Genomic DNA, 23,878 nt, shown 5'->3' on the forward strand with positions numbered 1-23,878 from the left:
CTATGTCTAAAAATTAGAAGTTAAAGTTAATGTCCTAAAACTGTAGTAGTACATTACAGTAAAAGTGAAGAAACTGTCACTCTCGCAAGTGTCGGATTTGCACAATGTGTATGGGGTCCCACAAAATTTTCATAAATATTATTGGATCCAGATGTTGCGTAAAAAAGCTCGATGATAAAAAGGGATCGCGACTGAAACCTTCAAAAACCTTTACATAAATGCTAACTTCTTTCTACTTTAGTTGAATACATAAGCATTAGTTAATTTACACTCTGGCAAAAGAGTGCGAGTTAAAAGCAACAGCAATAGGAAAGTTGCTTGAACATAAAATGGTTGATCTTTACAATATGGTAACTGGTAGTTTGGCGGCATTTTGGAGGCGATAAAGGTTACTACCTGGGACTTTGGTAATAATGTGAGCAGTACTCAGTTCCGATTACGCATTATTTTGTGTGAGGGAAATGAGAGATCATGGCATATGTCATGTGATATTAATGGACGAATTATGGTTCTTTAATTGGAAAAGGGGGGAAATCGGGAAAAAATCTGGAAATTTTGTATTTGACTTTATTCTGTGTTGTGTGAAACAGTGTTCGTGAATTTTTGGATCCCATGGCCGTAACTAAAGTGAATTCGAAATGGGTATTTAGTGGTATTGAAAAGGGTAGTAATAAATGTTTCTTTAAGGATGTGCGAGATAGAAATAAAGATGTTTTATTAAGTTATTTATTTTACCTGGTACCTTGCTGTGAAATATAAGTATGATTTTAAAGATCCTGAAACAGAAAGAAGAAAAGTTTATCGGACACGTAATCAAGATTCTGAAGAAGATTAGGTAAGTTAGTATTTTTAATTATTTGAGGATATTATTTTTATGCATTGTTCTAAATGTAAGGTGGAAGTAAAGGAATTTGGTATTATTGGGAAAATTGTTATTAGCAATGATTTAGTTTAAAGTAATTAGGATTGTAAGGTAATTTTTATTAATTTAATGTATGTGCTCATTTATATTTTAAGTAGTGTTTTTGAATTTAATTATATTTTAATTAAATGATAGTTATTTTGTGAATTTTATGTTTGTAGGAATTTGGTATACGTTTTAGTTGAAGTAAACGTGCGTGGAAATAATTTAAATATCTGACACTAAGTATTTGTAATGATTGCGGTATGAATTCGTTGGTGACGTTTATAATATAATAGATGATTTATAGGTAAAAGTTTTTGGATATTTTATTTATTTTATATGTGGAAATGTTCATATTTGGAAAGGGTAAATACTTTTTCGCGATCAGGTAATTTCATATATGTTCTTTTTACCGGGTTTAAATATTGAGAAAATTGTCATGTATTTTCGTAAAATTTTTCTAATTTATGAGAAAAAAGCAGTGTACATGGATATAGTGAAGAGTGTGCGCAATGCCATTTTTGTGCAATTCTGGGATGTTTTTTTAAGTAAAAATAAGTCGGCGTGTACATGGTTTATGTGTATGTGTTATTTTGAAAAACACGTAAGGAGTATGGTATTGTGCACTTTTTCCCAATTTTGCAGTGAATATTTGTCATGATTAAGCAGTTTTGTTAGATAAAATTTCTAGCATAAGTGTAATTCGGCTAGTAGATTGTTGGAAGAAGTGTTCAGTAGATAAAAAGAAAAGAAACATGTCTTTACTTCGTGAAGACAAAATGGTGGCGGGGAAAAAAAAAATAGAGGGTTGCTGTAGGAGAGTTGGTCGCCAAAAAAAACGTCAAGTTACCATAATGTAAAGATCAACCCATAAAATAACTGTTAAGCAAATTAAATAAATCCCTCCTTTTAACTTGCCAGAATTTTAAGTATATGCAAAAGAGGTCTTAATGACCTCATTAAGAACTTAAATTGTAACTGTCTAAGAATTCAGAGCCAACCTCTTACAATAATGTGAAATTTTAAGTGTAATAAAAATTTTTCTGAGTACAAGAGCTTGATTTTCTTCAAAAGGTAACATGTCAGCAACTCGGGTCCTTCCAGTCTGGAAGGAAAAAGACTTTAGCAAAAAAATTCCTAAATCATGATTACCATTTAGTTACATTATCTTATTCTTATTTAAAAATTTCATTTAAACTTTTCTGCACTTTCATTCCGTTCATTTATTCCATGAATAAAATATCTTCCTCCATTGCTCTCCAGAAGAAATATAGTGTAAAATTGAGACAGCGTGTTTTATTTTAGTACAACTCTGCTACCTAACCTTAACTTACATGTAAGCAATTCTGGCTCACTAGACCTCAAAGACACTGTTTTCAAAACTGCAGCTAATGTGCTAACAAGTGCGTACTTTAAATTTGAGTGTTAGCTGAAGAGCCTAACATTACCTCATGCACACAATTAGCTTCTTACTTTTAATTTAAATTTCTCTTAATTCTGCTAGCTTGCATATAAATGTCTCATTCATACAAACCAATTTAATTATTATAACTATGCAAGTTTTAATATAGTTTAACAGATATCAATTTGAGAATACTGTTAACATTTATAACCCAAAACATAATGCCAACTGCATTGAATAAAATATTTACAATACATTTAAGTTAGAAAATTCAACTTGTACTTTACATCAAGATACAGAAGTTGCTTAGAAGTTCTTAGCATTTTCATTCACGTTTCCTCATATCAATCTTCTCAGACTAAAATTGAATTCCTGTTTCTCAGCTAATTTTAAAATGAATGTATATGATTGCAGTTTAACTTCTGAGTTCTTGCTCTTTAAAAAACTAAAATAACCTCACTTGAGATAAAATTCAGAAGAGTCCAGCAATTAGATACTAGATATAAAATTAAACTGAACCATAGTAAACAGAAATTAAAATTGCACACCTTTTTCTTTTTCGACTTCTTGCATTCTCTTTCTCATGAAATCGTTCCAATTGTGATAGGAATGGACCTGGTGAATCTGCTACCTTTGACAGGTCTGAGTCTCATCCTCTGCTATAGCTTTCCGCTTTTTATGCCTTTCATGTAGTCTTGGCACCTTCCCTCAGTGTTGAAAACTTTCCTCCAACTTAGTTCTGATTGAATTAGGCTGTGGAGTCGGAATTGGAGTTAGGCAGATTTTTGGGTGAAAGGAGTTGGAGCTGGAGTTGCTAAAAATAAGTCGACTCCGACTCTGGTTTTTACTGAACAGTTTGAATTTGAAATGAAATTAAAGTGAATTGGAAAAAAAAAAAAAAAAAAAAAATTAATGACAAACTAAATTATTATTTTTATTTATGAACTATATACATTAATAAATAGTTATTTTCTCTTTTATTGACATATTAATAAATAAATATAATGGAGGGGGATGGATGTGATATTTGCCATTATTGATTAAGCTGATCTGTTTAGTTACTTCATTTAATTACAAATCTCATTGGTAAATTTAGGTAAGCAGCAATAGCAGCAAGAATGCCTAAAAATGATACTATTCTTTGGAAGCGAGCAGATAAAGGAGCTATTATTGATCAAGCAATGCAATGGGGAAGTACATATTTGATGCTATTAGAGGTTGTTAGAATTAAGAACTTTTTTAGAAGCTGTAGATAATCCTAATGTTTCACTAACAGAAAGACTGTGGAATGATCTTGTAGAATTGGAAACTCTTCTTTCTACAACGTATATAGCCACAAAAAAACTACAATCTGAAGAATTAACAGGAGGCGAGAATGGAAGAAAGTGATGTTTGTGCTTTCTGAAATGGATGGTTTATTGTAGAAGGAATCAGTTTTTCAATGAAAAAAGAGAAACAAGATTGCTAGACAATGAGATCTTGCTGGTTTCAATATATGTAGATCCAAAATACTGAATTTTATTGGATGACGAACAAATTAAAAGTCAAAGAAAGCCATCTATGAACTTTCATTCAGAATGAAATTATTCTAAAAAAATTGGAGTATTCAAATCAGGGCTGTCAAACTGGAGACATTACAACCGAGTCTCTATCATCCTTTTCCAGTTATGAATTAGATTTTGAGATATGTTTGGATAATATTGAAAAGGCTAAGGCAAAGCAAATGAGAATAAAGAACCAAGAGCCTTTAGATATGAAAATGAAAAAATACAAACAAGATTTCTACACTGCCTTTGAAGAAATAGAGAAATATGATTGCTTTTGAAAGTCATCTCTTATAAAACTTATAAAATTCTATCCTGAAAAGTTAAAAGAAGTAGACATAACAGTAACAGCTCTTCCTTCTACTCAAGTCAGTGTGGAAAGACTATTCTCAGCTCTAAAGTTTATCAAATCGGATCTATGGTCCTCTAACAAAGAAGATCTTGTCGAAGCTATACTGTTTCTTAGAAATTACTAATTTCAGTTTTTCCATTTCAAAATAAATGCTAATTAATATAAATAATTTGCTATGCCATCAATTTTTTTGCTGTAGCATCTATTACTTCTTTTAAATTAAAAAAAAAATAAACTGTAGCCCATGTGTATATGTTTACATATACATGAGGGAGTGAGAGTCTAAAATTTCAGGAGTCGGAGTCTGTCATTTCCCCTACCGACTCCTCAGCCCTGCCTAGAATTCCCTGCTGGTCCCTCTTTCGGCATGTCAGGAAATCGAAAAAGATGAAATTTCCTCGGTTGACTCGAAGTCTCAGATATTTGTTCTGTTGGCTGCTTGTTCCTTAGTAGTCTTTTTGTTGGTTCGTCTCTGTACTTACACCTGTTGATAGAAATATCCTTCGGATTCTTTGTGAGCAGTGACCCTCCTTTTGGTTGTTCTCCTCTTCTACTTGATTCATTTCATCTTGGCTTCTTGCTTTCTTTGGCGTAAACACCAGACTTCATAATGAAACACAGTTTTAGGGTCATCTTTAGACTTGGTGCGAATTTGGAAATAGCTGGATGTTATATCCAACGTTGTCATGTATTTTGTAGATTTAATTTTTTGGATAATTTGTTTTTCAATTATGGGCAAGAGATGGGTATGATATTTGATTTATATATTAAAGTTTTCTATAATCAATAGAAAATGTTTTGTCATTGGTGGGTGGGAGATCATTTTTTTTCCCTATGCAACACCACTAGGCTACCATAAGGACTGGAAATTGGCATTATAATTTTGTTTTTTAACATTTTCCCAATATGCTGCTCAATTATCTTTTCTTTAATTTTGTCCTAGCGATATGGTTTCACTCTCACTTGGACCACAGCTCGTGTATCACTTTCATGACTATGTGCATATAACCCAGACTATTATAAGAAATATTTGAAAATTCACTTACTAAGGCTTTTATTTTCCGTTTCTCTTCTGGCCTGAAGTGGTAAATTCCAGCATACCCTCGTGGAGTAACGGTAGCACACCTAGCGTGTACTCGGGTCTCGTTGAGGACATTGCTCATTTTTCACGTCTTCTGCTTTAAGATAACCTAATGACTGTACAGTGGCACCCAAACTCAAATTTGATACTTAAAAAATTGATTAAAACTAATTTTGATTTTTGCTAGTTAACAATAGCCATATTCATTAGCATACTACATTTTCCTGGATAGTATAATCATTAATTTTTGAAGAATTATCTATTTATCTGTCTATCTGTATGCATATAATGCATATACATGTATTATACACGAGGACTGTAAATTAAGTAGGAGCAACGTAGCCCAGAAAATCGAAGAACATGAGGCATGTGCAAACAAGGTATTGGAATAGTGAGATGGCATAGTTATCGGTTGGGAACAAACATCACTTGAGATAGCTAACTATGTTTTTTGGTCCTTTGTGATCGGTTTTCGGTTCCCATGGACATAGCGCCACCACTAGAGCTTCTCGTTGATGTATAATAAATGTGCTGGGCAACCTAACGATACGCTATCAACACCAGTTACCACATGGAGTCTTGCCACCAGCATCATCCCCCAGTAGAATCAGACATTCCTTTCGTTACTCTTGTATTATTTACTTGTGGTGTTAGAAGTTAACATCTATCGAGCTTAGTGAAGTAAAATTTATTTTAGATGAATCACAGTACAACAATAGAGTAGAATAATTATATAAAAGAGGTATGTGCTAATTTCTTATCATATCATCTTAACATTAAATATGTTATATGACACAAAATTATGAATACTGATGAAAACGTATTCACAGAAAGTAAAAAAATAACTAGGTTATGTATCTCTCCGTAATGGGATTTTGTAGTGGAATTAGAGAATGTTTCTGATTGCTGTTACTGATCATTTTGTTTCGTTTTAGTAGGGAAACGAAATAAGCCCAAGTGTGCCAATATGATGCTAAAAATGCCTGGTATGGCTTTAAAAGAAAAGTATCTAATTTTATTCTTATTAAAAATACCTGTAATGTTTTAAAACCAATTGTAAAAAAGTATTGCATGCAAGCTAAAAATTGTTAAAAATTTGCATATAGTAGTTTTTTTTTTTTTTTTTTTTTGTATCAGTTAGTTATAAGAAAAAACGCTGAACAGACTGATCATCCATGGAGCAGACCAAAACTATATTAGAGATTAAAACTAGGGTTAAAATTATTTTGATAAACAGCCTGTTGAAAGTATTTGAAGTACTAATATAAATAAAAATGAAGTTTTAACTGCAAATATATTGTTTTAGGAAATATTTTAAGTACGTACGCCGAAGTACCTCATGAAAGATTAAAAGGTTCGTTTTATCTTTTGTGAAAGGATTATATGTATGTATAAGTGAAGTTTTGAAAAATACCGTTCTAAGAAAACTAAATTACAGTAAAATCGAGATTTTACAGTTTTATTATGATGTATTGCTGTGCATCTGTACTTAAGATTTCTTGTATAATGTTTCAGACCCCTGATAAACAAGTACAGCTTTCCAAGGATGGCAATATCTGGATAACCTCTCGACCTAAGACAGATGCATCGGTATTTTTAAAAGTTTTATTTTTTAACAGTAAAATGTTTGTCTATGAAATTGAATTATTTTGTTACACTAGATTTTGTTTTCTTTCTTTCTTTCTTTTCTTTTCTTTTCTTTTCTTTTTTTTTTTTTTCAGTGTATAAATGTACTTGAATTTTCTGTACTTATGCAGAATATTTAAGATGTCAAATTTTAGAAGATTCTGTATAAATATTTCAAGTTTGTCACTATAGGATTTGAAGGGCTTAATTTTTCAAGTAAACCATCTTTCACCTACCACAGCAAGCCAGTTTGTTTTATTGTAAAAAACCTTATTGAAGCAAAAAATATTGTAATAAGTGACTGGTAGAGTATATAAATACAAATGCAAGATGTAAGCCTGTTGTAATTATACAGAATATTTGAAATAAGCAGCTATAGACATTTTTTCCTTAAATATTTATCCTAGATAAGAATTGAAGGGCCCATCTCCATCCACTTTGGTAGATTTTGTGTTCATGGGTCTTTTTGTTTAAAAAAAAAAAAAAAAAATGTTCTTTGCATTTCAGTAAAAAGCCATTGGAGTAGCCATAAAAAATAATTTTTACTAGCACTTTTAATGAGGACAAATGTTTAGAATATAAGTTAAAAATGAATTTTTGAAATGTTTTTTAATTATCCGAAAGTTTAAAAGGGTGGAGCTGGGCCCTTCTTGCTGCAAGCCTTCCAATTTCTAATTAAAACGTTTCTCAAATAAGGTAGAAAGTTTTATGAAAACAATTTCCAATTGTGGGTTAATTTAGTCTTATTTTTTATGTAGTTTTGCCTAAAGCAAAAGTTCCAATTATAAAATATTTGTCGAATATTAGGTTCACACCTTTATGTACAAAATTTGCAGAACTTAATAATATAGGACCAGCTGCAAAGTCCGTATTTAATAATTAATGCTGCTTTATACAGTGCAGAGCCATTAACTGTTAAAATGGATAACTTGTAGTGTTGATCTCTAAATATGGCAGAGAAATCTTAAATTTTTCTTGGTGTAGAAAGCAGGGGAAAATGATTTAAATTAGCAAATTTGGAACTACTCTTATATATGCCTTCAGTTGGTGACCTTGCCAAACATTTATGGCAAGAAACTCCACGGCTCCATATTACTATCTAAATTTTTTGTCTACATTTCAAACATTAAGCTGAAAATGTCTGGAACACGTGCAAAAACCACGTTTTTAACACACAGTTTATGCCAAAAATAAAATTAAAAAAAAAAAAAAAAAAAATTAGATAGCAAAAACGTAAAGTTTCTAACCAAAAATATTTGACAATAATCCATATACATAGCGATCTGAACATCAGAGAATTGCACAATGTATGGAGCAGAGGAATCTAGGAATTATGCATAACTTGCTAAAATAAACGGTACTTTTCCGTTTTGCCGGCGCAAACCATAAAGTCGCCAATAATGGTTTAACTGATGCCAGACGGAATATCTTCGCTGGTAACCTTTTACGCCTCAGTTTCAAAACACGTTGCAGCCATTTCTTATCAGATTGTTTCTTTCAGTACTGGCATACAATAATATAAAAATTTTACACGATATTTAAATTTTATCCCCTAAGACAATTCACGGAAATTAAGTCAATTAGAACGCAATTACACCGCTCATCCGAAGGCGAAATCAAGTGTTAAATTCATCAATTCTAATGAGAATGCACTAGCGAAGTAAAGCACTGCGGTTTCACATAATTTCTAAGTAAGCTATCCGTACGAATTGAAATAATTCTTGCATTTAAACTTGTATTCTAAATTAAGATTTAACTTGAAATTAATGTAGATAATTACTGAGAGAATTAGATTTATGTAGCGTAGTTTACGTGAGATGAGATCATTTGGATCACGTGATACGAATCGGCGAATCAGGATTTTGAACCATGAAATCATAGTAAATTCTTAAATTAATGTCTTTTTACAAATTTATTGGCTTTTTACAAAATGTTAAACCATATTAAAATGTTTATGCCTTCAAAATAAAAAAAAAATAAAAAAATTCTTAGAATTAACATTTTTTATGTGTATACTGTATGTTGTCGCCAACAAAGTCTGCTTGGCGAGATTTGCGCCGGCGAAACGGAAAAGTACGAAATAAACTAACATAACAACAATAAATTTCAAACAATACCATGTACACAGTGTTCTGTATTAATTAAAAAAAAATCAGTGATTTGCACAATCTAGACATCACTTACGTCCTCAGTTTGCAATTTATTTTAGCACAGAAATAAACTAAAATAAATTGCAAACAATTTTAAAAACAACAATAACAACAGAAGTTCATATAAAAAAACAATGAACATGACATTCTACAAAATAAGAAGAATAATACATTCAAATGCACTTACCATCGTGAATGCTTTTCCAAACAGCAAAAATATCGATTTCATCAATTTCCACCACTTTATCCTTTATTATAGCAAAAAAGCAATGAATATAACATTCTACAAAGTAAGAACAACAATAAAATAAAATGCACTTACCATTGTGGATGCTTCTTAAAACAGCAGAAATATCAATTTCAATCATCAGCAAAACTCATCAATTTCCACCACTTTAGCCTCCCCTCCTATCTTCTGAGACACAGAGCATATAAAGTCCAGCATACATTCATGAATAAAATTTTGACAGTCGCACAACGTCTGTGAACAAAAGTGACACGATTTTTCTCGCCACGTCTTTCTGCGATTCAAAATTTCGAAAGTAACGATAAAAACTTCCTCCAAAGTTAACTTACTACACAAAAACCACGATCCAAATCTTAAACTTCACTGACAGCCATAAGCCATTTCAAAACGCCCACCAAACCAACCAGCAAATAAAACCACTACAACAAAATCAAGTTTCAACGTCAAAAGGTTGCCATACAAACAACATCGCACAGAAAACCATCGTAGAACACACAATAGCGCCAGAAACCAGCATACCACATTTGGCGACCTGAGGGCATATATAAGAGTAGTACCACAAATTCATTGTTGAATGTCTGTGAATTTTCATAAAAAGCTATGGAATTTGTGAAACTTTTCAAAGCAAAATTCATGAATGGAGTTACCTGAAAATGCTTCGTATGGTTTGCATCCAGTTTTTAGCTGTAAATTATTGTTCTTTGAGCAAGCTTCATATGGTCATTAATAAAAGTCCTTAGTTCCCCCCCTTAAAATAATTTTTGGTTCTTAAAAATCCTTAATTTCTGTCTTTTTTTTTCTTTTTTTACGACTGCTGTTTTGAATGTAAATTAACATTTTAGTATAATGCTTTTTGACAATTCATTGACAAACATAACATGAACATTCATTCATAGCAATTTGATTGGTTATTGTTTTAATTCATTCTTCTAATTATAAATGGTGTGAAATTCAAATTTTTTCGTTTTTGTGAAATTCTCAAGACCTACCTCAATCAAACTGTAAACATTTCAAAATTATTTCTTTCTTCGTGAATGAAGAGTTCATAAACTATTACATCAAAAACAACTTTTTGCTTTTAGAGACATGATTTCTTTTATTGTCTGGTGCTGAATTTGGTGATTTTCTTATAAAACGTTTTATTCGGAGATTTGCCTTTTTTTTTAATGCAAACATAATAATATTGATATTAAAATGATGATAATATATTAAAATTATATGTAAGAAATAACATTAAAATAAAACATTTTTAAGTGACATTAACCCCTTAAGGCACACATTAATTTCTAATTTTCGGTCAAAAAATCACCTATTTTTTTTCTTGCATAATGATGCCAGGGTTAGCTTCAAATCGAAATCTCGGTGGTGCAACGTTTGGTTGATTTATACTAATTTGATACCAATTCCTTGCTATATCCAAAATCTCGTTGTCATTATCTTCTGATTCACTTCCATCACTCAAGAAATCATCACTCTCATCGCTGAAACTGTCTGATAAATTGGCATATTCAAAATTGTCATCGTCAGAGTCGCTCATTATCAGATAACTTTTTTTAAATTACAAAAACACTTAGTAATATAATTTGCAGTTAACTGCTTACTTTTATTATATTTACGTAATAAAAATTGATATATTACCTTTTCCACACCAAACGACTACTTTATAGCAAAGAATTCCTAGCAAACTTATAGCTAATCATCAAAATGCGCCACGTGGTTTACACAAGAAAAATGCTGAATAGTGGTGCCATCTATGTCAAATAAGTTTAATTATAATCTAGCCTATTTATTTTTACTGGAACGGATCTCAGACAAGCATTAGAAATAAAATAACGCGAGATACAAGGGCGCCCGTGTGAGACACGGGCATGTGCAAATTTGCCAGAAACTTTCGCCCGTGTGAGACACGGGCAAATGCGTTAAGGGGTTAATTTTCTTTTTGTTGACTTGGGTATATTTTGATTTTGGGGGGAAGGGAGAAGATTATGAATGCTATTAAAGCACAAATTTCAAAACACTTCTTAGAAAAGCTAAAATGCTACTGTAATTATTTTCATTTACCTTTTATCTTTTTTTTATGTTAAGAGTTTTTTTCCTGTATAATTGTTTTAGAATATTTAAAATAGTATCAATTTTCTTTGTAAATTCACTTCTCACTTTTTTTTTTCCCCCAAATATCTTCTGGCGTTATGCTTTCACAAAGTTGGTAGGGATAATTTTGCACCTATGACTATTTAAAATATTACAGTCAAAAGTCATTAATCCGGACCTCAAAGCTACAAACTCTCTACGCATGTGCATAGGCGTTTACGCGTTCGCGTAATACCTTTACACATGCGCATATGCGTGTGCGCATGCGCATAACACGTTTACGCATGCGCGTTTAATGTATAACGGATGATATAAGCTAAGCTAAAATTATCTAATTGTCTATTTCAGTTAATGTTGCAGATTGCGTTGTTCCTTAATCTTCGAATTGGATACGGCTTATTAATTTTTGCAGACTGTTAGAGCAATTTTATAAAAGTAAGCTTGAACTTTCGATTATGTCAAATAGAATTTCCGATGCTGGAGCTGCCAAAGGATCTATGAAGCAAAAGTATGTTTCGATGTCCATCAAACAAAAAGTGGAATTGCTGCAAAAAATGGATAAAGGCATATTCTTTGTTTCTCTAACCATTCCAAAATCTGTTTATCAATTTCACGCTGCTCTGGGGGGGGGGACGTCGCGGCACGTAGTGAATTGGAATTTGATCTGTCAGCACTATGCTTATCTTCAGGGCAGATGATTTTATTTTATTTGGCTTATAATTCCTTACTAAACGTAGTATTTCATCTCGATGTACTCCATCTTTGATATGATTTAAATCAAATTCTTCGTCATTATAAATATCACGAATACACATCAAATAGTTTTCTGGTTGCAATTTTCTAATTTTGGCTATGAGTAATGTATGCTTTACGCATGCGGACTTTGAAAGAAATGTTTAATAAAGTAAACAAATAAATATTAAGCTTTTTTTTTTTTTGTAAATTTTGATACCCTTTAGATCATAATTGCTCTTTATTTCATAAATTATGGTTTCATATTTTTAATTTTATAATTTCTGCATGCCATCTTACCAAATTTAAACTGATGATCTATAATCCGGAAAAATCGATAATCCGGAATCGCCGAAGTCCCGACGAATCCGGATTAAAGACTTTTGACTGTATCAGTTTTCTCTGTAAATTCACTAGCCCCCGTTTTTTTTTTTTTTTTTTTTAAATGTCTTTTAGCTTTCACAAAGTTGGTAGGTATAATTTTTCTTTCAGATTTTAGACCTTGCACCTATAAAGGTTTAGAAAAACATAAACAAAAGAATTATAGATCAACAATTTCAGAACCCAGGAAAATATGACAAAATTAAAAATGTTTTAATATTATTGACATGTGTTTTACAGGAAGTTTGCAGTGAATTTCTTATTTTGGGGAGAAATTTTAGATGGACAGTGAAAACAAAATTATTTGTATTTTCTATGTTTTATCCTAGAAGTCTCCCTCTTAAAATCTTTGTTTTCCTTTTATTTTTTCTTCCTTTCATTGGGCAGAAGCATGGAAAATTGCAAAAATGGTTCTAGTCTTGTTACATGAACAGAAATTTGTAGAAGGAAAATTTTTTATTAATAAAAAAATTGAAAGTTAGCTTAAAAAATTAATCTTTTATGCTGTGTGCACCATAATACAGAACTGTCACTAGGAATTTTGCTGCCTGGTGCAATCTCAATGAGTCCTGAATTTTTGCCCAGTGCATGTTCAAAATTCTAAAAATTCTGCCTCATTGGCTCTGGTGCTGATCCTGACCATATCTCATTTTTTATTTTTCTCAGTACTCATGCTATTAAAGAAATAAAATTAAAAGCTTTCTTAATACATTCTAAATACATGCAGTTTTTTTAAAATAGCAGACATTAATTAAAATTTTCAAATTAAAAACACATAAACATTTTGTTGAGTGTTTCTGCAAAATGTATAGGTTTTGTAGCTGTAAATGTATAATTATCCTAATAATGCCCAGCATAAAACACAAAGTAAAATATTTTTATCTTCCATGTGCCAGTGCATTTTCATTCATCGAAGCATAAGATATGGAAGATATTTTTTCTTTCTAACTCAATTGTGTATTATTAATTAACAAATTAAGTGGTTTAAAACAATAAATGTCATTCTTCATCTCAGTTGTTATGAATTTCTTGTTAGACTAATTAAAGTTATATATTTTTCCTTTTTACACTAACTGCTTTAAGTGGCTTTCTGTCCAATAGTATATGAAATAAGAAGTAGAAAGTACATTGATTTTGAAACAAGTAGCAGTACTGTGCCTAAATAAATGGGATGTTAAATATGCCAAACATTTGTGATGAAAATATTGTGAAAAGAGCTTAGTTTGGATAGGTGCTATGATGAATTTAAAATAAAAAATCATTTAAGTAAAACAGATAAATTTCCTGTGGTAATAATAAGAAATTAGATAATGTTATCTCTGAGTAAATTAAAACAATTCTGGAATGTTTTATGCCCCCCTTTTAAATCTTCTTTTGAAAATGTATGTGAAGTATGGTTCTTTTTGAATTTCTAAGATATGTGTTTAAGTATGAAACTTGGACTAAGTATTCTTTCCGTGTATTGCAGTTACAATTGCAGTTATTAGTGCATCTTGAAACACTTTGTAACCTTGTGTTAGGATTTTTTTTTCCCCCTCTAGAATTCCATATACAACATATTGTAGAAGTTTCACATGTGTTTCAGGTTTATCTACTTTTAATGGGTAATTTATTTTGCCAAAACTGCACTAAGAAGTTCCAAATTTTCTGATTAATTTATGAATATCAGTCTTTTGATTTTATGAATATTGTTGGTTAAAGAAGTTCTGATGATTTTTTTTTTCTGTTTCTAATGAATATGAACTGAAACACCATTTTATTTTAAAAAGTTGTTTTTTTTTATTCGTTATTTTACTTTTATTTCATATTGCATTATTTTTTAGGCATTTGGTGTAGCACATCCTTCTCCAAAATTAGGCATCATAGTATCTTCTCGGAGTAAACAGTTACAGGTATGTTTCTTATCATTACCTGAAAACACTTGTTAAAATTATTAATATGAAGTATTAGGTAAGTAAGGTAAAAAATGGGTTTTCCTGTAGGTGAGGGGAATCTATTGTATTTCTGAACATTGCCATAGTTGAGACTTATATACTTTATCTGTTGAATTTGTAATATTTGCTGTCCATCAGAAAAATCGCATTAGTCAAAGGCCGCAAACCATGTATTGATTTTGACTGTAATGACCTTACAGATGAATAAGGCACCATAAGAAAAACAAAAAGAGCATTTATTAAAAATTAACGTTCAAAGAATAATAGTAAAAAAATTAACGTTCAAAGAATAATGGTAAACTCGGTGCACTACCTCGCTCCTACAACATAGTTAATCTACCATCTGCCTCCTCTGAGGCTAACATGCAACTGTCTTCTCTCTCACTTGCTGGGCTCTGCCAGGCAGCTGATTGGCTCACCGTAGCCAGATACATGACACCCCCTGGTAAGATTGTGCTACGCCAAAAGCGAAGCAGAATCTGAAAACTGAACCAACAATTACAAACTTAAATTGTATACTCCACATACCAAATTAATTCAAAATATATGAACATGTATACGTGACGTAAAAACATACTTTAAAATAAGTGCAATAAACATTCATCTCACAACAGATGAACAGATGACTTGATACAATGCCAGAGTTCTGTAATAATATAAGTGCAGAAAGTTTGTAGCTTTGAGGTCCAGATTATAGATCATTCCAGATAATGACGTCCTTGTTAAAGACTTTGTACTGTATATGAACATAATTGAAACCTTTTTTAATTAAATCAATTTTTTAATTATATTCTGTGGGAGCTATAGAAAAAATTGAATTCATTTTACCAAAAATCTCCATTCTTACAATTGACTGACTGCTTGCTATATGCATAATTGAAACATTTTTAAATTAAATCAATTTTAATTTAATTAGTTCTGTGAACACTACAGATAGAGTTTATTTCATTTTACCAAAAATGTCCACTCTTACAATTGACTGTTTCATCTATTGCTGTAGTACGCTACCAAAAAAATGTTTTTGAATTCAATTGATACATATTTCTTTTTTTAAAAAAATTCTTACCTTTTGTTTAAAAAAAAATAGGCATGCAGTGTAAAGTTTTGTGTAATAATAGTTTAAAAAAAAATCTGATGTGTACATCACATGACTTCCTTGTATGGAATATTAAATTAGAGACATTTTTTCCTGCATTTCATTGAAACTTATTGAACTCAATTAAATCTACTTTGTCGATAGCGCATAAACCACAATAGAATAAATGCACTTTTTAAAATTCACTATATTTATTTAGCATAGCAATACTCTGGCGCTAGGTTCATTTAACAGCATTACATCTCATTCTTTTTATGACTCAGAAAAAAAAAAAAATGTATATTATCTGAAGACTTATCTAATTGTTGCCATATGTTCTATTCAAATAATATAATAAATCTGAAATGATATATAAAAGAAATTAAACAAATAAAAAATAAACAGTTTTTCACAGACGATTCAGTGCTGCTTGACTAATGTGCATGCGCTACTCGTAAACATTCTCCTCTTTCCGAAACAGACTGGTGACAGTATTTTCTGCTAATATGAAACACTTATTCCCTTGAATTTCATTTGAGATGTATTTCTCGTTCAATTAATTCAGTTCTCACTTCGCGGCAAGGCAAAAATAACAAAAACACAAAATATCTTCATTAAAAATTTAAAGATATAGAAAAATATAAAGCACCAAATACAGTTAAAAAATTAAAAAAAAACTTTTACAGTTAAAATTATAGTTTCTACGCAAAAACAAGCAATTCGGCCAGAGGGCAAGACAGATTATTCGGTGCTCAAAACTGAAAGTTTACTTTTGGTCTCACTCGGGAAAAAGACACTGAAGCCGTAGAAACTGATTTAATTTGTTGTGTAGGCTACCCTGAGTTGATATATGAGATAATTTAATAACTTAAATGATAATTTCATAATGGATTAAGCATAATTTAATTTGCTATAATAAAAGATGTTACTTTGTTGTTGTGAAGCTTAGTCTCTCTAGATTGGCTACAAATCCACTATTCTGCTAAGTTTAAAATGTTAACAAAAATGGCTTCTATTGTAAAAAAAATTACGCTTAGCCGCACTTAAACAACATTTAAATTGTTGATAATTATACAACTATACATGCAGGTTAACTAAAAGTATAGAAACCTTAACCGGAAGACAAGGACAACATAATTCAATCATTTTCGAAGCAAAAATGCACAATTTACAAACATATAAGAATAAAGATACTGATCTCGCTGAGCCGAGTAACAAAATGGATATACAAATACATATATTTATATACTTTTGTTATAATACGTATATTTATATACTTTTTTGTGGCCAATTGCAACCAAAAAGGGAGGTGCACATCTGCATGTTATAACAGTCCCACATACAAAATTTCAATGTTCTGAGACTATTTAGAGTTATGCAAGGTACATATATGTATGTTCAAATGCCACAAAAAATTCTCTTCTGAATCCATTTTAAATCAGTTTTATAATTTGTTTGGGGAAAGACTCCTTTATTCTGTACTTACGTACAGATCTCAGGTAAAAACATTGTTAAATTACTTTCAATAGCGGTCAAAATGGATATTTTTGTTGAAATACGATACCTGAAATTTTTTGCAATTACAATACTTCCTTTTTACTTCATACAAGGAAGTAAAAAAGAAGTGTAACAAATTAAACGATTGTCTGTATGTTAATTCCCTTCTCAGAATTATCTTAAAAATATAAAATTACGCAAAAATCAACCTTTTATTGGGGTTAGTTCTGTCAATTTTTAAGGAGAAAAGAATTTTGAACATTTGTTAATATAAGAGAGTATGTGTAATAACTTATATATACTGTTATGCATGTTAATGTTATATTCTGTAGGTAAAATTTTTACTTAGTTGGCAGAGCATTAAAGATTTAATAATTTATTTTTGTTTAATAAAAACTTTCCGTCATTCTTCCTTTTAAATTAAATCTGAGTATGCACCTTAAGTAAAAATTCAAGTATTAGAAAAAATAAATTAATTAATTAGATGAATAAAAATTAATAAAAAAATTTAAAGTTGTATATTCAGTAAGCTTCAATCATGAAATTTTTAACGCTTTTCCTGCCAGTCATGTGAGGTTGTTTTGATATTATTGCTGATTTGCTAAATCTTTAATCCAGAGAATTTTATGAATATGCTTTAGCATGTGAGATAGAAGGTAAAATTATTTCCCCAATTTCACTAGTGGTAAAATTAATCCCCCACTGCTACTTTATGTGCAAGCCCGCATATTTAAAAATAAGTCAAAATAAGAAAAACAACTAACAATATGCATTATTTTTGTATGAAAATATGTATATATATTACAAATGATTTTAGTATAAGGTAGTTACAATGATATTATAACAAACTATGTATTTCAGAATGTTATTCATCTATAATTTTTGCATGAAATGAAACTTTGCTTTAATTCAAAAACCACATACATTTATTGCTAGTTCTAACTTTCACTCCATGCCAATATCAGCATACTTATTAAAAATGTAATGCCGAATGAAATGGAGAATAAACAACGTGGCGTTGCTTTTCCCTTGTCAGTGGCATATTATAAGACATCACCATGCTCTAGCACATAATTGGCTTTTCAAAGATAATGCCATGTTATGCACGAGAAGAAGAATTCAACATTGTAAGTAAAATTATATCCATAAGTGTATCATAAGCTGCTTCAAATACAATTTAAAATTGGATTTTGAAAAGTCGTTTGTAGCACTAGAAGAAACATTAAATCACTCAGCACAGTAATTTGAAGGTAAGGTCCAAGCACCACATGCTGGTATGAATATGTACACTGCAAAAAAAGGGGGGGACAGTTCTATATCTTCCATTCTACTGTGCCGATTGATGAAATTCAAAGTACATTTTTCATGTCTCGAAAGCACGACTTAGGATATATATTAGATTTATATATAGCATTGTTGTAATGTAGGTATTTTGACACAAAATGGGACTTTTATATATATTATAAAATTTACTGAAATAACATGCAAGTTTTTTTTATATATTTCGATTCTACAACTCAAGTTATGCTTAATTATTAAATTTTGTAATGTTTGGTGCGAAAGTTATGGAGAAATTTAAAAATTTATCTTAGCATATTTTTTTCAGTTTGCACCAAGAATAATTCACTTGGTGAACTTCTTAATTACTGCAACCTATTTTCCTTTCATTTTATTTCATTGAGTGGTTAAAAGGTCACGCTCATTACATTAAAATAATTTTAATAAAGTGCATAAACCACATTGGGCATTATTAGCGCTTGTAATGACCATGCCAAATTTCAAAATGCGCTAATATGTAAATTCATGTATATCTTAGGAAATTTTGAATAAAAAATTCTATTTTTTTGCAGATGTGCCTAGAAATACATCTACTTTAAGATGATGTTAAAAATTTTATAGGTTATAAATACAAAAATTTTTTCAAAAAATTTGTAAAAAAATACAAGTTTTAATAATAAATCATAAAAAATGTGCAAATTATATTTGAATTAAGCCTAAATTTTGAATTCTCGGAGAAGGAATCAAGTAAGTTAAATAAAAAAAGCGATATTAATAAATATATATCAAATTCAATTAACATTGAGCAGCTAAAATCTTGAGAGCTAATTTTAAAAACTACTCATGCAAGTTTTACAAAACATACCAGTTTGGTATAATTTGAGTCGTAGAATCGAAATATGGAAAAAAATTGGCATGACATTTCAGAAAAAAGTCTAAATTTTTGTCAAAATACCCTATTAGTACAATGCTATATGTAAATTTAATGCATATCCTAAGTCGTGCTTTCAAGGCATGAAAAACGCAAGTTGAATTTCGTTAATCGGCCCAGTAGGATGGAAGATATAGAACTGTACCTTATCTGTCATTAAAACAAATTTTTGAAAATTAAGATTATGATTTCTTTTACATATTTCTTGATGTAATTGATGTTAAATTTCATTTAAAATAGTAACAATAAAGGAACAGAAGTATGTTTTTATTGAGCAAACCTTAATCCTCGAAAATACTCAAGAATTAAAAGAGGCTTAAAAATATTCCTTTATAACAGTGGCTCTAAACCTTTTTTGCTCCATGCACATCTTTCACCATTGCTGGATGATCATCCCCCTTTTCAAAACTTAAAAAATACATAGATATTTATTTAAATTTTATGTTATTTATATGTGTTTTATAAATTAACAAGAAAAAGTGTAGAAAATAATGATAAATACCAAAAGTAAAATAAAAGTATTTTTGATATATATATATACTTTTTTTTTTTACATATATATACAATAGATATACCCTGGTTATCATAAATTAAGGAAAAATCACGAATACCGAAAAAGTTACATGTATAATTTAAGGAAACTTACCCAGAATATACAATACATAGTAAAGTATCAAATAACATAAAAAGAAATTACCAGATAAATATGGTAGTATAGAAATTAGCACATGTATAAAATGAACAAATCAAAGGTGTTAGTTTGCTATAGGAAAAGTACCTTCAATATGGAATATGATCGGCTCTAGAAGCAATACAGCACATACAGCGATGTGTGATGCTTTCAATTATGCGGTCTATCAGTTCCATAGGAAGCCGGAGCCATTGCTCTTGCAAAGCTGTTGCAAGCGCGGCAAGTGTATGAGAGGGCACACTGAGAGCATCTAGACGTCTCCCTAAATCATCCCAAACGTGCTCGATAGGATTCGAGTCCGGGAATCGAGCTGGCCACTCTATGCGCATAATTGTTTCCTGATGAAGATAATCATCTACGATATGAGCCCTGTGTGGTTTTGCGTTGTCGTCCTGTAATAGAAAAGCATCACCTATTGCCTCGGCATATGGGAACACATAAACATCAAGGATGTCAACTCTATAAACCTGAGCATTCATGAATCCCCTTGTAAAGACATGGAGGTCTGTGCATCTACCCAAAGAGATGCCACCCCAAACACAGACACTACCTTTTCCGTATGCATCTCTTTCACGAATGTTTGATGGATAACGGGTTCCAGGTTCTCTCCATATCAAATAACGCTTACTATCGCTTTCTAGACTAAACCTGGACTCATCCGTAAAGATAACAGCCCTCCATTGATTAAGCATCCAGTGGACATGTTGTTGTGCCCACTGCAAACGCTCTCTCCTATGGCGTGACGTGAAAGGCACGCAAATGGCTGGTCGCCTCGTATACAGACCACCTTCCTGAAGCCTTCTATGCACAGTTGACGTTGACACCAACCTTCCGGTGGCTGCAGCAAGGGAGGATCTAAGAAGAATCGGAGTAGCGGTTCTATTCCTGCGTGCGCATAATGTCAAATATCAGTCATCGACGCTCGTAGCATTTGGCCGTCCTTGGCTGAACCTCCTAGATCTCGAATATGTGGTTTGAAATTGCCTCCAAAGTATATGAACCACAGAAGGACTCACATTTAGCCATCTGGCCACTTCTGACTTTGTCCTGCCTCTAGTCTTCCAATGGCTCTCCATCATAGTTCTGCAGGCAAATGATGACTGGAGGTCATTGTAACGAATTGGCTATCTCAGATTTCTGATGTCACTATCACAGTGAAATATGTGGGCTTGCTCTCAAGCATGGACCTTTATGCTCTTCGCAGATGACGTATTCCAAGTGCAGCGCCACTAGTTTGCATATTGCAGTTTTACTCAGCTACTGTTACTTGGCAACATATTCAAATTTTACACAGATTGGCTTATTTTTTAGAGCATTATCGCTATTTTTGTGATTTTCCCTTAATTTACAATAACCGGTGTATATATATATATATGTAGTTACATTTTTCTTTTCTTCTTACACCAGTTGTTATGTTATTTTCTTCACGGGCTCGTGCAGATTTGGTGTGAATAAGGACGACACTTGATGAAGTATCGAAACACACTTTATTTACCAATATTAATCAGGACAGCTCCAAAGCACTTTTACATTCGTCGATGAACTACTATAAACACGCTGAGACGATCAGCGACACAGCCTTCAGGTTATCAGGCTATCACGGTGGAGACAACTTCACGGCAAAGCACTAGAGTACAGCTCCCAACTTTGCTTGGTCGTTCTCGGAACTCCACGTACTCTTGAGACTCTCCACGCTACAACTTGCGATGCACTCGACGACACACAAGCACAGCTCCCGACTCTTTGTTTCAATCGTTCCCGGAGCTCAACACGCTCTCTCGACGATGCGCTAACCATGATACACTAACAGACTCCTTCGGTGAACTCAACGACCCACTCGGCACTCGCTGCGTGGCTGTGAACTCGATCAACTCTGCAGGGATTGCCTCGCTAGACGAGACACCAACTCGATACTGACTATTTCGTACTCTAGACGAGGCACTCTCACTCGCCCTCTCGACGAGGCACACTCTGAGACACTAACTGACTGGGGACCAGCAGGGTTTATATAGCTTCCGGCTTGTGCTCGAGAACATTGTGGGCTAAACAGGTAAGAATTCGTTCCAGAAGGTTTTCTATCGGTCCATGGCATATCGCCAATTTTGTCACCAAATGTGGCAACCCTGCCTTCCCTTGCCATTTTATGGCAACCCTAAAACTGCTTTGCAGGGAAGCCATCTTACTGCACCTGTACATTTTGTAACGCTGCCCGCCCCCTCCCAAGGATTGGACGTCCGACGCTGTACAACCCTTGGTCAGAAGCATAATTCGATACAAACAAAAGGTTTTAAAAGAAACAAATAACATAACTAAAGAAGTAAATATTTACACTATATACAAGTTATACACACAAATTAGATACATAACAATTTTAAATTATATACATTAAAGTTCAGAATGAATTGCAGTCTATGTAAAATATACCTGGGTCAAATACTTTTCCACTGCAGTTCTGAGATGCATTTCTGTTTTGCATAACACAGTCTGAAGATATAGTCCTTTCAGACTCTTCATCCACAAGAAGATCTGAAACAGTTTGGTCACCACTCTGTGGTTCATTCTCAGTAGGCATACAGTTCACCTCGGTATTTTTAGCCATTGATACATGCTTATTTTCCTCCATTTCCTGCGAACCAGTTCCGATGTCTGCACCAGGGTCGCGAAGAGAATCCGATCCTTTACAAGCAGAAGTATACGGGTTTAGAATCAAGTCCTTGTCTGCACAATCAGCTCTATGAGATGCATACATAGTTTGTGAGGTGGGTGAATTTTCTTGCAATACTGGAGCACACTGCTTAAGCTGTACATCAGTTTCTCCCATCTCTGCATCACATGCACTTTCAGATGGTTCAACACTTACTGCCTGCAACTTTGTAACTTCACTATCAGTTTTGACGAGCTAAACCACGATACACTAACAGACTCCTTCGATGAACTCAACGACCCACTCGGCACTTGCTGCGAGGCTGTTAACTCGATCAACTATGCAGGGATTGACTCGCTAGACGAGACATCAACTTGATACTGACTATTTCATACTCTAGACAAGGCACTCTCACTCGCCCTCTCGACGAGGCACACTCTGAGACACTAACTGACTGCGGACCAGCAGGGTTTATATAGCTTTCTGCTTGTGTTGGAGAAGATTCTGGGCTAAACCGATAAGAATTCATTCCAGAAGGTTCTCCATCCATCCATGGCATGGCGTCAAATGGGCGATTTCTCGCCAAATGTGGCAACCCTAAAACTGCTTTGCTGGGAAGCCATCTTACCGCACCTGTATATTTTGTAACAATATATATTCATAAACTAAATACTTAGCAGGTAAATAAAAGTCTGACCACATCCCCCCCCAGAAACTATGTCTATATGACTATAGTGGAGAACCTCTGCATTATTAAGTATAAAAATAATTTATTCTGTTCTTTAATTAAATATTCATCCAATTTTTTAATATTAAAGCATACATATAGTTAGCCTTATAATGTTTACAAAAAATGCTTTTACTCTTCAAAGTGATATTTTTCATTTTTACACACACACACAAAATAAACTAATACAAAAATAAAATAATAAAATCTTCATATTTATCATTGTTACAGCTAGCCACTTAATCAGAAAAGTGTTTCTGCCTAGTAAGGCAAAGTGGTGACAAGTTCAAACAGACATATATTTTGACTCATCAAAAATCAGACTGAGATATTGCATTTATTTTAATTATGATCACGCAATCTATATGGATAAAAATTATGTGCCCATTTATCATTGTGCATTTATATCAGTGTAAGCAGTATGGCCTTTTATCTGCATGGTCTTCTTTTGATGTTCACCTTTATCCATGCTAGTATTTGTCGCTTGGCAGTTATCACAGGAGGGAGTTGCTGAAATCCTAATCCACACTGTGTTATTTGAGATTTACAGGGTTCGTACGGTCCTTAAGAGTCCTTAAAAGTCCTTAAGTT

The 23,878-nt window shown here is 32.2% G+C and overlaps 1 protein-coding gene across 4 annotated transcripts in view; it reads left to right on the top strand.

Annotated features, from left to right (window-relative positions):
* LOC118194012 (uncharacterized) overlaps positions 1-23,878 on the top strand; it is a 57,360-nt gene that overhangs the window by 3,567 nt on the left and 29,915 nt on the right. For all 4 annotated transcript variants that reach the window (XR_015041227.1, XR_015041226.1, XR_015041225.1 and 1 more), the window contains exons 3-4: positions 6,799-6,873; positions 14,334-14,402. Coding sequence is in view for 1 of the 4 variants with exons in the window: in XM_035365184.2 (XP_035221075.2) it covers positions 6,799-6,873; positions 14,334-14,402 (144 nt within the window). In the remaining 3 variants the exon portion in view is untranslated. The remainder of the gene's footprint in view (positions 1-6,798; positions 6,874-14,333; positions 14,403-23,878) is intronic.

Source organism: Stegodyphus dumicola, chromosome 5, assembly GCF_044657685.1.
Source record: "Stegodyphus dumicola isolate Sdum_Otavi_A_Nest chromosome 5, ASM4465768v1".
Taxonomy (NCBI): Eukaryota; Metazoa; Arthropoda; class Arachnida; order Araneae; family Eresidae; genus Stegodyphus; species Stegodyphus dumicola.